General features: G+C 49.0%; 6 protein-coding genes across 6 annotated transcripts; 3 read left to right on the top strand and 3 right to left on the bottom strand.

Annotated features, from left to right (window-relative positions):
- Nucleotides 1–351: 351 nt before the first annotated feature.
- Nucleotides 352–2,435, top strand: K444DRAFT_519431 (sphingosine-1-phosphate phosphohydrolase-like protein; the record flags this gene model as incomplete). The annotated part of the gene is made up of 4 exons (XM_024873954.1): nt 352–472; nt 690–906; nt 955–2,303; nt 2,350–2,435. The coding sequence occupies 4 exons, from the start codon at nt 352–354 to the stop codon at nt 2,433–2,435; spliced, it is 1,773 nt and encodes a 590-aa protein (XP_024742256.1).
- A 396-nt stretch (nt 2,436–2,831) lies between these two features.
- K444DRAFT_178006 (uncharacterized protein) lies at nt 2,832–3,638 on the bottom strand. Its single transcript, XM_024870795.1, has one exon. It carries the CDS (start codon nt 3,505–3,507, stop codon nt 3,013–3,015), a length of 495 nt encoding a protein of 164 aa, XP_024742257.1. The 5' UTR covers nt 3,508–3,638; the 3' UTR covers nt 2,832–3,012.
- K444DRAFT_607907 (uncharacterized protein) lies at nt 3,525–4,568 on the bottom strand. The gene is made up of 2 exons (XM_024879260.1): nt 3,653–4,568; nt 3,525–3,586 (listed from the first exon to the last, which is right to left on the bottom strand). The coding sequence occupies exon 1, from the start codon at nt 4,214–4,216 to the stop codon at nt 3,770–3,772; it is 447 nt and encodes a 148-aa protein (XP_024742258.1). The 5' UTR covers nt 4,217–4,568; the 3' UTR covers nt 3,525–3,586; nt 3,653–3,769.
- A 96-nt stretch (nt 4,569–4,664) lies between these two features.
- K444DRAFT_178042 (uncharacterized protein) lies at nt 4,665–5,852 on the top strand. Its single transcript, XM_024870796.1, has 3 exons — nt 4,665–4,972; nt 5,022–5,146; nt 5,221–5,852. Exons 1-3 carry the CDS (start codon nt 4,844–4,846, stop codon nt 5,612–5,614), a joined length of 648 nt encoding a protein of 215 aa, XP_024742259.1. The 5' UTR covers nt 4,665–4,843; the 3' UTR covers nt 5,615–5,852.
- A 1,937-nt stretch (nt 5,853–7,789) lies between these two features.
- Nucleotides 7,790–9,214, top strand: K444DRAFT_640289 (phosphotransferase family protein; the record flags this gene model as incomplete). The annotated part of the gene is made up of 3 exons (XM_024884480.1): nt 7,790–7,825; nt 7,865–7,998; nt 8,038–9,214. 3 exons carry the CDS (start codon nt 7,790–7,792, stop codon nt 9,212–9,214), a joined length of 1,347 nt encoding a protein of 448 aa, XP_024742260.1.
- Nucleotides 9,215–11,227: 2,013 nt separating this feature from the next.
- Nucleotides 11,228–13,190, bottom strand: K444DRAFT_553249 (uncharacterized protein). Its single transcript, XM_024876611.1, has 2 exons — nt 12,185–13,190; nt 11,228–12,133 (listed from the first exon to the last, which is right to left on the bottom strand). Exons 1-2 carry the CDS (start codon nt 12,910–12,912, stop codon nt 11,527–11,529), a joined length of 1,335 nt encoding a protein of 444 aa, XP_024742261.1. The 5' UTR covers nt 12,913–13,190; the 3' UTR covers nt 11,228–11,526.
- Between the last annotated feature and the right edge of the window lie 107 nt (nt 13,191–13,297).

A 13,297-nucleotide genomic window follows, 5' to 3' on the forward strand; every position in this document is an offset into this window, starting at 1 on the left:
GAATAATGGCGAAAGTGGCTTTGACTTGAGAATGTGCAGAGTGTCGGGAGGTTTCAATGTGACTGACTAAATGAGGAAGGAAGGTAAATAGTGCGTTCGCTAGCAGTGGTTGCCCAGCAACGCAACACACCAAAGGCGGGAGGCGCCACGGGATTTTAGTTCGACCGGCTTCCGTGCCTCTCGCGTGTCTGACAATGACAATCTGTGGAGCCGAGGTGGGTGAGGATAACCATCAAGGCCGTTTCGACTGTCACTCCTTTAAGTTTATACCGATTGGTCTTCTCAATTTCCTCCTCCTTCGCCGCGAATTTGCTCTTGGAAGCTATAGATGCTGCTGCGCCGGATGCATTGATGTCCTCAATTCCAAATGGCTCGGGCCCAGAGCTCGAGAAATTCCCTGATGCCCCTCCGTCGATAGAAGTCACAGCACCAGAAGAGCCTCCTCATGCAGGACTGCGTAGCTTGAATCATTGTATGTACTCCCCGAGTCTTGGTCGATATATACATATCCTCTCGAGTCACGGTTTGTCCAACCGCATTGTGCATCACGACAAGTCGGATTGAATTGCATGTGCGCCTCGAGGTTTCCTGAACAGCAAGCTGTTCCCAGCTTATAAGTCTAGTCACATTTCAACTTTTCCTTACACTGTTCCATAAGGATGATTAATTGACCGATGGATTCCTCGCAGACAAAAGAAAGCTGCCAACATGGCGGTACAGTCTACGACAGAGCATTTTACCCCTGATACGGTGGGAGACTCCATACCTGGCATGGATGCAAGATAAGATGCGATCACAAACTCTCGACACCTATTTCGCAATTACAGCAAATGCGGGCACTCATACGTTCTTTATGGTGGTTCTCCCTATACTGTTCTGGTGTGGGCATACGGGATTGGGTCGAGGGTGAGCATTGCATTCCGCCTTGAAGATCATGTTGGCTAATGAGTGAAGAATGGTTCATATTTTGGCAAGCGGCGTCTTTTGGACTGGTTTTATCAAAGACATGACCTCTTTACCACGCCCATTATCACCACCTCTACATCGAATTACAATGTCAGGATCTGCGGCATTGGAATATGGATTTCCCTCCACGCACTCCGCCAATGCCGTTTCGGTTGCAGTGTATGCACTATTTGCTTTGCACTCACCGGAATGCAAGCTTCAGTATTCAACCAAGCTAATACTCGAAGTTGTGAGCTACTCGTACGCCGTTTCGATTGTTCTCGGGCGACTTTACTGCGGAATGCATGGCTTCCTCGATGTCATCGTTGGCAGTATCATTGGTGCGCTCATCTCTATCGTGGAATGTGTCTATACGGACATTATTGATGATTACATGTACACCAGTACTTGGGCGGCGCCAGCAATGGTGGCTCTTGTTATCATTGTTCTGATTCGAATCCATCCGGAGCCCGCTGACGACTGTCCTTGCTTCGACGATAGTGTTGCTTTTGCAGGGGTCATGATTGGTGTTGAAATCGGGGCATGGCATTACGCTTCCACCGGTTTCGCGTGGAATCACCCAGTCCCTGGCACCGTTCCTTTCGATTTGGCTCACATAGGCTGGGCGGTGACCATTGCGAGGGTGCTTCTTGGTGTTGTGGTGATCTTTGCATGGAGAGAGGTAATGAAGCCCACTCTGCTCAAGACTTTGCCTCATCTCTTCCGAGTCATTGAGAAGTATGGCTGGATTCTGCCCCGTAAATTTTTCTTACCGGCCTCCGAATACAAGAAGATTCCAGCACGGTTGAAGGTTGACAATGTCATGCCATCAGTCTCGGACTTACCAGGCCTGCTTACTTCCATTCGTCACCCGGGACGAGGGCGATCGGTTTCTGTGGGTCCTCAGTCTGCTGCTGATGCGTACGAGACTTTGGCATATCGGGAAAAGAGACGGAGAGACAGCCTGACAAATACCGAGTTAGAATCCGCGATCAGCCCTCCTCGTTCTCCGAGCACATCATCTACAAAGAGGGACTACTTTTCGACTGGTAACGCCGACAAAGATGGAGCCGTTTCGCAAGTCTCGGGTATTTCGGCTTCGCTAGGAGCTGCAAATACAGGCAACTTGCCTACACCAGCACAATCACGAGTTGGCTCGTATGAACAGATGATGGGACAGGGTCATGTGATGATCTCTCCTGCAACACCAGATGAGAAAGATGATGACGATGATGACAATGCTGAGATCTTCGTTGGCCAGCAAAATGAGTTGGAAGAGAAGGAGATGTTTTCGAGGCTGGAGAAACCTCGTGTTAGATACGATGTTGAGGTAGTCACAAAACTTGTAGTGTATACAGGTAGGCGATGCCACAGAATCTGGCGGATAGGACTAACAGGCCTTAGGTATTGCTTGGCTGGCTGTCGAAGTGAACCCCATACTTTTCGAATTGCTTGGGCTCGGGATGGGCAATGTTCGCCAATTGTACTGAATGCCCCAATCAGTGTTAAGAAATGAAAGGGGGCTTGGAACCTTTGTACTCCTTTGGCATAGTACATAGGAGTTTGGGCAATGTTTGGACGCACAAATTTAAGGCGTGCGACGGCGTATGGGCATAGGATGAATGCAGCGTTTAGCATTTTTGCTTGAAGCACCTTACCAAAGATGCCATTATCACCTTTCCGATGGAGTTCATTGGTTGTCATTCGACCTCACGTGCGCGTAGAAGCAAGCGTGAGGTGTGATTGAAAAGTGAGGTTTCATTTGCCGCTGCACCTGATTTGTGAACCCTAATTCCCGAGGCAACTCTATGAAAAGTTTTCTGTTCCCTGTGAACGCCATTGCCCCATCATTGAAGTTAGATGTTCGTCAGTCCCATTCAATCAATCCTCGGCGTCGTCCGTCTTGGTCGCCTTCCCTGGCAACCTTCTCAAGCCGGTGCTTTCATGATCTCGTCTTTCGCGTTTCGAATGCTCTTCCATGCCGAACCCCGAGAATTGGATCATCCGTTGATTCCCATTGCTTTGTTCGTCCCATCGAATATTGATGAAAACCCTTCGGGTCAAAACTCAAGTCCCAGGATAAGGCTTCACATCCCCAGCCCTCCCCGCAGTGAAAGCCCTCAACCGTCCCTTAAACCCTCTAACCTTCTCCGCAACATCCATCATCGGCCTGTCATCTAAATTCAGACTCTTCCTGCCAAACGTAATACTCCTCCTGCCCTCCTTCACGCCCCCGAACTCTCGCTCTTTATCCGGACTTGCGAAACTATCGACCGAGGAAGTGGAGCTGGAATCTGAGTTTCTGTGATTGTGGCTGTGGCTGTGAGAGGCGAATTGGGTTGGGGGAGTGGTCGGTGATCGTGATGAGCGTCGAGCGGCTTCGTGGGCGTCCATCTCGGATAGGATGTGGAAGAAGTGTGAGTTGGAGGTTGGTGTTCTTTGTAGGAGTTCTGGGCGCGTGAGTTCGCTGCCTTCGGTGAACTTTGAGAGGCGGCGGGGACGTGTTTGGATTCGGAGGCGGGGTGGTGAAGGCGGGGAAGGTGTTGGGTTTGCCATTGCCATTTTTTGGGTCCTTGGTGTTTGGTTGAGCGAGGGTGAAGTTTGTCACGAGGGAGTGAAGTGTGTCTTCAGTCCAAGAATACTTCTTCGATGGATGTTGAGCTTGAGTTCTTTAAGGGGCAGAGGGGGAATCCGATATATGCACAACCTTTGAACAAAACAAAAGAGCCCAAAACGAAACTGAGTCTGTTCAGCGCATATGTATGCACGCCTCCCCTCCACGACTCGGTGGGGTCCCTTCCGGCGCTTTATGACGAGTATCACCTCAAGCCACCTGTGCAGGGCCAGCCAGGCCCCTGAAGGCTGCAGGACGGACAGCCGTGTTCCAGATGCCTGCCGCAGCCCCTGGCACTCGGGTGACGGGAGGACGCCGGACGGGGTCCTGCACCCCCTGCACTCTGGGCAGTGGGAACGAGACCTTTCGCCGCACGCGTACACGCATGCTGATACGAACGATGGCGATCTTGGCCGGAGTTGAAACGGGGGGCGGCGCTGATCCTTCGCGCCGTTGCTTTTGCAGGCGGCCTGGATGCGTGGAGGGATGTGGGACCGTGCGGATGGGTGGGAGAGCAGATTGCCGCACTTGAAGGGCTGAAGGGAACTGGGAAGGAGCCGGGAGCTGTTGAGAGCGATCGCGGGTGCACTTGCTGGCGTGTGTTTGTGAAGATATGGCAGTGTTGACGGTTGTGCTGGTGAGTTGTATAGTTTGCATACTCGTGTTCGGCAAAGGCACCGCGGTAAATTGTACTGTACCAAGTACAGGACAGGCTCTTATCTGATCAGATGAGCAGGCACTGTTTTCCCTTCGGCCTTCGGTTTATTGAAAGCAGCGATCAGTTCCTTTTTGCGTACGGTGCATTTTCGGGGTGGTTCGTGACTTTCGTGGCTTTTTTTCGTGGAACTGATGGACTCGTGGCTGCAGCATTGTGACGCGGGTGGCTTGACTTGGCTTGAAGATGTGCCTGGCCATAATTCGACCATCGAGGCCGATAGCTATTGCGGACGAAGGTTATTCTTAGCAGGAGTCTCACGAACTCTAGGTGCAAACGCTGGATTATTCAGCTTTTAAGAACGTTGAATTCTTCCGAACGCGCATGAAACATGAGAAGTATTCCTGTCCCCGCGAAAATCCAGAACGGGCCGTTTTTTTTTTAGACAAGCGTTCCTGGTATCTGCGCTTGTTCCCTGAAGGGGGCGATCGTGCGAACCTCCTTTTTCCTCAACACAACGTTCTTTTGCCTTGCAACGCCAGAGGAGTCTCTCGCTATCTTCTGCAATACTGTCGTTTCATATAGACAATCCTTGTTGTTAAGCCACAAGCTTGACAAAATCCGTCAATATGCTCTCTGCCACGGTCTCTCTCTTTGGCCTTGCGCTTGCAAGTCTCTCCTTTGCGCAGACTACCACCCGTTCTCTCTTCATTCCCGGAGCTGATTCTCAAAGTCTCATTGGCTCTATTATTGGATCTGTATGTGCGCTGAGGCTCCTTTCCCTCTCTCAATCCTAACAATACGCAGGACTTGGCTGCAATAACATACGCACTGCAATGCGTGGACCCTGATCAATGCGGCATCGGTGGAGGCATCACACTCACAGAAGGGCCCTCGACAGCAGCATACACAATGGCAGAAGGAGCAGCATTGTAAGCTCCTACCGCTCACTCTCCCATCACCCGACCATCTTTAAGAGCCACTGACTAACGACTTCTCTATTCAGTACTGCCCTCTATGACTGTACTCTCGCCGGAACTTCCTCTGCAGTCTGCTTCGAATCTAATGGCGGAAGCGAAGCCAATTCTCCCGGCTCAAGCACCTTGACTCTCACCGGGACGGACTACACATTCATGCCTGTGACCATCACGGGCAGTGCGGGGGCTGCTTCGACGATCAATTCCGAAATCAAATCGGGACCTAGCTTTACCACACCAACAACTACGAATTTGAAGACTTCACAGACTGGTGCTACGACGTCGAGTAAGGCGAGCGGATCTGGAAATGCTGCATCTCAGAGCAGTTCGACGGAAACGAGCAGTAGTAAGGCTGGTGGGCCTGCTATTACAGGAAATGCGGTGTTCGTCATGGGCGCGGTAGCAATGGCCGTGCTTGCATAAAAAGGGAGATGCTTGGACGGGCTCGCGATTCAAATAAAAAGAGGCACTAAATGTACCAAATCAACTGGGAAATTTAAATGGCCACCCATCTTTGTTCCCTCACGTTCTTATACATTCAACACTTCGAAAGTATCTCGGAACGGCACCCCGCGCTTTCAATGTCACCTCGATTTTACCCAATCATGAGGACTGTGGGTTTGGACATTGTGGGATGTTGGTTGATGAAGTGGAAATTTAATCCCTGTATATCTCGAGGAAAGAACCTTCAAAAAATGAGGAATTCTAGAGAGGAGATATCATAAGATGTTAAATACTTCAAACGGTAGAATAACTCTGGAAAGGAAAGGAAAATTGGTCTATTTTCGAGGTGCTATAAACCTCCATTTGCGGACAATGAAGCGTTCCAAAAGTTCGAGCAAGCGATGACGATTACAATGTCAAAGTCAGGGGGATCAAGACTACTCACGTGAAGAAACTAGGAACCTTGCATGAATTCCTCACCGCTCCTTCCTCTTTCATATCCAGAATAAGAAGCTAGCTTATTGCAAAACTGATTGCACTTGCCTGCTCTTGAAATCCGTGTTACCGTTGAGAATTCATGAGAGGTTCCTGCATCTTTCGGAGCAATCGAGGACTTCACTTGCGCTTTTCGTCCAGTTATTTGAATGAAACCTCGCACCTCGTCCTTTCCTCTCATGCTTCTCACTTTGATTGATGTTTATTAAAAGTATGAGTTTCTGTTTTGTTGCAAATGAATCGTTCAAGCCAGTGTAGCCTTGCGTGAATGCTGCTTCGCTCCATCTCTCTCCAAAAGACTCATCGTGCATGCGTTAAGAAGTTTTGTTAATTGTTCTCAAGTGCGCTGAAATTGCTGTGAATCAATAGAAGGAGCAGTCGCCCTGTAAATCATTGAGACAGCCATGTCATCCAAGACACTTCAATATGTGAAATACTCTATGTGAAGATCTTGCACGTTCTTTACTTGCTGGCTGAGTTTGGCACTTTCATTACTTACCTCGGTCTTTTCTCTCCCCACTCTACTTGAGTTGTTTCCTACGTCTGAAAGTATGTGCTGCGAGCAGAAAATGCTTCTGAATTGAAGGGAGATGCTGGGACAAGCTCCAATATCACAACAGCAACTTCAAGTTTAAAGTGGCGGAGGGTCTTCTCATATACTCTTGTAAACAGCAGAGCATATATTACATTCTATGCTCATCTTGGCATTGCCAACTGCCTTGATCTCCTTGCGTTGAGCAGAGAACTCGCCTTACTAGTCCTCTATCTCATCTCACGTGCCTTGGAAGCGGAGAAAGTGAATTCACACTGCCTGGCCTTTATATATTCAATTAGCAAAAACCCTTCGCCTTCGGGCACTCGACATACGACTTGTAAGTAACTCCCCCTATCTACTTTACTCCAAACTAACACACAATAGAATGAAGTGGTAGGGGCGCCACAGTCGACAAATACCTCGTCGGCAAACACCCTGCCCGGATTCCCCAGGATTTCAACGTCGACAATTCCGGGGAAAATCGCCAAGGGATAAAACAGTCTTTAGAAACCCTCCCTGAAGAGACCGAAATGTCTATAAAAGGGACGAGCAGGCCTGGGAAAACCGCTAGCGACACCCACCCCATCCGACGCTCAAAATCGACAGCCCAAAGATGTAGGGCCAGCCTCTCCCGTCGCGGGCATGCTGGGAATCGACCCCCCGAACTTTTGCTATTTTGATACAAGGTTTTGATAAGGTATTATTTAATATTGAATTTTTAGGGATATATATTTTTTTGGTTATTTAAGGCTAAGCGAGGTCAAGCTTTATCTCGAGTACTAATAAATTTAACGTTCTTTCTCAGAGAATATGGCTTCCTCGGTTCTCATAGAGCTTTCTTACAGAATTTTTTTCTGGTGCAAGATATACATTGCATAAATTAATGGATCTAACATTTCAAGTTACGAAGATGAGTTTGATTACTTCAAAAATAACGACAGACAACTAGCTCTCGATCGCCCCTTCGCTTGGTTTGACATTCGAATTCTCATCGCTTCGAGACCCTTGGCTCCATCTCTCGTCAGACAGGTCATTTACGGGTTCTACGAAAGGTTCACTTCTGGTTCATCTATTCATTCAATTATCTTGGGAAGGCTCAGTTACCGCATTACTGATTGTCCAAGATGAAACACCATATGAGTTATGATTATCTGGCCTCGGTAAGGAGCGAGGCGATGTACGAGGCTTGACTTGAGAAGCTCTTCCAGCAAGGAGTTCTGCGAGAGATTGGACTCTTCATGAAGAAGCACAGAGGCGGTGTTGCTATAGAGTTATGCAATCCTGTCGCCGGGGCTTTCAACGCTTGTTTGCAAATGATATTTGGTGACGGCGGGTCTGTCATGATACGATTCCCATAACCAGGCAATATCAGATTCTCGGAGGAAAAGATTCGGAAAGAAGTAGCGATTATACGATATATCGCTGACAAGACCTCAATACCAGTACCGTTTGTTCTTCACTATGGTATGGAGGACGAGGGCCCAGCTGGAATAGGTCCTTTCATCCTGATGGACTACATAACTCATGCACATAACCTGACTGCGGAACTGAATACGCCTGGTCTCAAACGGGAAGATCGACCAATTCTAAATCCCGATATCCCCCAAGAAAAGCTCCGATTTGCCTATAGCCAGATTGCGGGTGTTCTGCTGCAACTGTCCCGGCCCTCTTTCATTCAAATTGGGTCACTCGAAGAAGTTGAAGATGGAATCTGGTGTGTCACAGGTCGCCCCTTGACATTCAATATGAACGAACTCGTCTCAGTGGGCAACTTTCCACCTAGCAAGCTGCCAGCTACAACTTTCACGACTTCAACCTCTTACTTCAGCGCTCTCGCAGATATGCATCTGGTTCACTTATCAACGCAACGCAACGATGCCATCACATCAACAGAAGACTGCCAACACACATACGTTGCTCGGCACCTTTTCCGCAGGCTCATATCAGAGGGCAAATTTCCAAGTGCCCCAGAACAGAAACAAAAACCCTTCAAATTATTCTGCGACGACCTTCGCCCATCTAATGTGCTTGTTGATGACGACTGCAGAGTTGTGGGTGTCATAGACTGGGAATTTACCTACGCTACTCCGGCCGAGTACTCTTACAGCCCCCCGTGGTGGTTGCTCATCGAGTCTCCTGAAAAGTGGCCTCGTGGCATTGCTGATTGGGTGAAAACGTACGAACCAAGACTAAAGCTATTCTTGGAAGTGCTTGAGGAACGGGAGGATACCATGATCCGAGACGAGGGTCTGACAGAAGACCAACGATTATCAGCGCAGATGAGGGAAAGTTGGGAGAATGGTGATTTTTGGGTGAGCCACGCGATCAGGAACAGTTGGGCTTTCGATGCGATATTCTGGGAGAAGGTCAACACGAATCCGCGGTTCTTTGACAAACCTGGGTATGAGGAGGGGCTGAAGTTACTTTCTTTAGAAGAGAGGAATGGGATGGGAGATTTTGTAAGAAGGAAACTGGAGAAGAGTGAAACTCGGACGTTGGATGACTGGGACGAAGAAGAAGTAGAAAGCAATAGGGAAGGTTGGATTTAGTGATATGTTAGACAAATGCCTATTTTCGCAAAACCGGCTAAAAGATTATCCAATTTAATATGGGTCAATCCACAGGTAAAAATGCAGCAGCAGAGAAGATTTTAGTAGAACTTAGCTCGCTCATTCTCGTAGCTTGATATGGACCGATCAACTAGAACCGCTTTTCCTCATCCGAACTGTATTCATCGACATATCTACTATCCCCTCTGCTTGTCCTATCTCTCCGACTTCGTTGACTTCTCTGACTCTTGCCACCATCACTTTCCGCACCACGATCAAACTTATCATCCCACTTCTCCTGCTTGTCCGCAGTATCCTTCTTCCCATCCTCCCACTTATCAATCACGGCATTAACTGCCAAACCTCCCACCGCAGCACCAAGCAACGTCAGCAACGGACTTGAGCTATGCTTCTCCCTCCCCTTGGCTTCCTGCGCCTTATGCGCCGCCCACCCACCCACCAAAGCCCCCACCGCACCACCAGCTAAGCCCTCCTTACTCTTCGTAAAGAAACTCTCGACCTCTTCCTTCACCCCATACCGATGCGCTCTGTCTCTGTACTTATCCAAGTGTCCCGACCCCGTGCCTCTCCTCGCAAGCTGCTGATCTCCGCCCGCACTACTCCTCGGCCCATGATACGAGCTACTCCGTCTCGTCACCGCCTTCGGTCTTCTTGGTCTTCGATAGGAATCAGAATAGTAATCCTCATCACCATACGAATCCCTTCTCGATTTCCGTTCAACGGGCTGTGGCTGGAACGGTGGCGGCGCATACGCTCCTTGGGCATACGGGTATCCGGACCCGATCGGAGGAGGAGAGGGTGCGTATTCTGGCCTCAGATGCGGTGGCTCGCTACTATAGATTGGGGCCCCATCGTATATTTGCTGTTGTTGGGTGATGTTTGTTTGAGGTTGTGGTGGTGGGCTGAACATGCTTCGTGGTGCTCCGCGTTCGGGATGCTGTTGTATGTCTTCTGACAACTTATCCACAGGGCTCGCTCCACGATCTTCGAGCGAGGGCGAGTTCGAATCGTCGTCGTCTGTAGAAGAGCTTGAGTTTGAGTTTTCGTTTCTAGCCCGCTGGTTCTTCTTTCTGCGCTTCTCTCGCGTTCGCTGCCGTTGTTGTTTCGAGGTCAGGTTCGCGGGGTGATATGTTTCTGGATGGAGGGCTGCGTCGGGCACTTTATCGAAATGCTTATCAACGAGGAAGTTGGCGCCCTTGAGGCCAAGAGCAATGAATGGTTGGGCCATGGTCGTATGCGTCCGACGTTCCGGACCGCCGTTGTTGTCCTATGACGTCCGGTGAAAACTGCAGAAAAGCTTATTAATCCTCCTAACGCCCCCGTCGAGTATTATAAACTCTTTTTGACCTCGGCTGCTTCGTGAAATGTTTTAGTGAGTGGGAGAAAATACGAGTTTTGAGGAAGGGAAGAGGATTGAGGTTGAAGGTGGGAGGGATATTTGCCTTCTAGTCGTTTTGAAACATGAGGCACCACCGCTCTTTAAAGGCTAGGAAGGGTAAAGCATCCTGATATCTCATGATCTCTTCTGGCATCGTGGGAAATCTCTCCGGCACGCGTGGCGCAAAAGGTATCCAGACGTTGGCTCGATCTTCATGTCGATCTTCAAGTCGATCGAGCGACGTCATTGTGCATCAGTGACAGCCAGAGCGACTTAATAGGGGTCCCACGTGATGAGATGACATTCTCCCGTTTTCTTTTCCCCGAGAGGCGGGGATATTTCAGATGCTGTGTAATTAATGACATGACTGGGTTCACAGGGAGGTACTTTCTCCAAGTAACTCCTGTGTATCCACAGCCTGGTGAAGATTTCTCATCCATGAATTTCCTAAGGTGTTGGTGGGTCTAGTGCAGGCGCGGGCCGGAGCGCTCTTCCGACCCCTGTCTTCACACTCCTGCGAATCCAAGGACTTTTGAATGCCCATTTCGCCACTTGGTAAGTACCTGTATCAGTCAGTCTCACATCAATCACATTAAAGAGCTGGTATTGTAAATGGGGGTCTCTCGGAGGCAGCGCGGTGAACAAGCCATTTGGAAGATTTTATTCTTATTCTTCCGCAAACCCAAGTTTGCGACTGCTATCCCAACGGCGAATTCTCCTTGCCAGTGTGGTCTGCAATAAGGGCAACTTTTCTGCGCCAATAAACCATTAAAATTTGATGGTAGCATTCTCACAAATCTCCGGCACATCTCGAGGTGCGTTATTTCCAGAGCCGTGGAAGTTTTTGGTTGTTTGCCAAGCAATGACCACGGCCATCCAGCATATTGTCCCCTTGGTCAGACCCATCACGGGATCAGCACCATTTCAACCTTCTCGCCAGCCAGAACAAAGCCAAAGACACGGCTATCTCTGCCCCAACAATGATATACCAAGCCGGAGTATTGTTAGCATAGAGTGGTACATTGGCATTAACATTCGTGCTAAACAGTGCACAGATGATGGTCATCGCAGTCAGAATCATGGAGATGACTGCCATAACGTGTATAAACCTGTTGACTCGTTGACTCCCTCGCATTCTGTCGATTGATAGTCCAGCCAGATAGTTGTTTTGAGACCTTGCTAGAAGGCTCTCAAAGTGATGTAGATTGGCCAGCATGGTGGTAACATGATCCATCACGTCATTGATGTAGAGTCTGAGGCCATTGCCTGGATGTGTTTCCTCATCGGATGGTTCGTCCTCGAGTTTTCCGATGCAGTGGTGCTTCTCGAATCCTGAGAGAACGTTGTTCTTTCCCCCAAGCAGCCTCAACAGAGCAGAACTGCTCCTCCTGACCTCTTCGATCTGATGGATGAACGCTTGTTTGTCGTCTTCACGTGTTGTATAAACTTGATCTTCAATTTTATTGACTTGCTTCTCAATTTGATTGATAGAAGGATTGAATGAGTCTACAATGTCATCGCTACAGCGGAAGTTAGTTTCCGATGGTACAACATCGATGGGAACAACTTACACAAAAGCATAGAAAATCCAGTCACTATTGATAATAACATAGTGCTTCAAAAGCTCAATTCTTTGAAGGACGTGATTCGCATGTTCGCTATCATCGAAGCAGAAGCTGAGCGTTCCTGTGGGGAAAACCACCATGTAGATTGTATAAGGTGTATATGTTTTGTCTGGCGTTGTATCCTCCACACGGTAGGACCGGAAACTAGCGAAATAGTAGTGGGTGAAATCTTCAATCTTCTCTTGAATCTCCCGGTTCAGGATATCCTCTACCGTCAATGGATGTATCCGGAATGCTGAACAGAGGAGACGAAGTTCTGTTTCCGACGGATTTTGCACGTCCATCCACCACAAATGCTCTGACTCTTCCGAGAAGATCGACGGCAGGTCCGTCTCCACGAGGTTCAATTCCGAGAAGCATGCTGCCTGAAATGTGGAGCCGAACGACGGAGAGTAGAGGATTATCCGCTGTGACTTCGCATGATTCGCAGATATGGTAGAGAATGCATAGCAATTCTTCTTCCGGATCTCATTGTAACCCAGCCCTTCAGCCTCGTCCTGTCCATTATTCTGTGCGTCGAGTTCCTGCTGGACTAGCACCTTTCCGAGGCCGTCAAAATCAATGCTGAACCGGTTGTTGCTCTGCTTCTCCTCGCTATCCGATGGTTCCCCATCCAGCACCTCAATTGCTTCCGGCTCCGCATGGAGTTTGGTCGTGAATTTGATGGATGGCATGGTCGATTCTTGGCAGCCCCGTGGCAGCCTCGACCTCAGCGCTGTGGTTGTCTTTCCTCAAAATATGCGTAGGATCGCATGCTCCACGACATCCTAGGCCACCTAGACCACGATTCGAGGTGTGGTGATGACCGGAGGCGAGTTGCTAAGATGCGTCGCGGTCTTGTGGATTGTTTAGTGGAAAGAGAAAGTTGAATGTTCATTTTTGACTTCAATCTGCGATCTGACATTTCGCGACCGTGATTGGATGAGGAAATGACAACCCTGAGCAGACCGAAGCACCTCACCTTCTCCACAACATCATGTTTTCAACCATCGTGAAGATGCATTTGTAGGCCCTCATCGCCATCTTGTTCGTCGAAAAACACTTTTTGACGTGGCCAGG

Source organism: Hyaloscypha bicolor, assembly GCF_002865645.1.
Source record: "Hyaloscypha bicolor E unplaced genomic scaffold K444scaffold_16, whole genome shotgun sequence".
Taxonomy (NCBI): Eukaryota; Fungi; Ascomycota; class Leotiomycetes; order Helotiales; family Hyaloscyphaceae; genus Hyaloscypha; species Hyaloscypha bicolor.

What these genes read in the sequence shown, in the direction of transcription:
- K444DRAFT_607907 (XM_024879260.1), bottom strand. Translation starts at nt 4,216, where the DNA reads ATGCAAACTATACAACTCACCAGCACAACCGTCAACACTGCCATATCT.
- K444DRAFT_553249 (XM_024876611.1), bottom strand. Translation starts at nt 12,912, where the DNA reads ATGCCATCCATCAAATTCACGACCAAACTCCATGCGGAGCCGGAAGCA. An exon ending in TGGATTTTCTATGCTTTTGT is followed by an intron (nt 12,134 to 12,184) that starts GTAAGTTGTTCC and finishes CTTCCGCTGTAG; the next exon opens with CGATGACATTGTAGACTCAT.
- K444DRAFT_178006 (XM_024870795.1), bottom strand. Translation starts at nt 3,507, where the DNA reads ATGGCAATGGCAAACCCAACACCTTCCCCGCCTTCACCACCCCGCCTC.
- K444DRAFT_178042 (XM_024870796.1), top strand. Translation starts at nt 4,844, where the DNA reads ATGCTCTCTGCCACGGTCTCTCTCTTTGGCCTTGCGCTTGCAAGTCTC. An exon ending in TTGGCTCTATTATTGGATCT is followed by an intron (nt 4,973 to 5,021) that starts GTATGTGCGCTG and finishes AACAATACGCAG; the next exon opens with GACTTGGCTGCAATAACATA. An exon ending in ATGGCAGAAGGAGCAGCATT is followed by an intron (nt 5,147 to 5,220) that starts GTAAGCTCCTAC and finishes TTCTCTATTCAG; the next exon opens with TACTGCCCTCTATGACTGTA.